The following is a 386-nucleotide window of genomic DNA, read 5'->3' as shown; positions in this document are numbered from 1 at the left end:
TGGGAGAGAACACGACTGGCCAAAGCCAAACATGAGGCAGAGCTGGAATATGTTGAGTCAGCGTACAGAAAAACCATTCATCGAAGGAGGGAAGGGCTGGGAGTGTGAGGAGGGCAAAGGGCAACGATGGTGCAATAGTGGAGGCCAACAGTTGTCCCATCTATTGGGAGGCAGCCAAGGGCGGAGGCGAGTGATGCCCGTTGGGGATGTGGAAAATCACGAAAACTGGTGGCGTGCTAGGCTAGAAATCAGAAAAACGCAAATGGACAGATGAATACCTGCTTCACGTAATGAAATATGCTGTATATTTGCCTGGAAGGTGGTCCTGCCTCCCATCCCTGCTCAGCAGCTTGGAGACCCGAACTCTGCACAGGTGTGGCTGGGCC

The 386-nt window shown here is 53.1% G+C and overlaps 1 protein-coding gene across 1 annotated transcript in view; it reads right to left on the bottom strand.

Moving 5' to 3' along the window:
• Nucleotides 1–160: 160 nt before the first annotated feature.
• The window catches only part of LOC104277091 (alpha-tectorin-like), a gene marked incomplete at its 5' end in the record, with an annotated part of 5,117 nt that continues 4,891 nt past the window's right edge, over nucleotides 161–386 (bottom strand). The window contains one exon of the mRNA XM_009873634.1: nucleotides 161–241. Coding sequence (XP_009871936.1) covers nucleotides 161–241 — 81 coding nt within the window. The remainder of the gene's footprint in view (nucleotides 242–386) is intronic.

Source organism: Apaloderma vittatum, unplaced genomic scaffold (genome assembly GCF_000703405.1).
Source record: "Apaloderma vittatum isolate BGI_N311 unplaced genomic scaffold, ASM70340v1 scaffold34797, whole genome shotgun sequence".
Classification (NCBI taxonomy): Eukaryota; Metazoa; Chordata; class Aves; order Trogoniformes; family Trogonidae; genus Apaloderma; species Apaloderma vittatum.
This window is presented reverse-complemented; position numbering and strand designations above follow the sequence as displayed.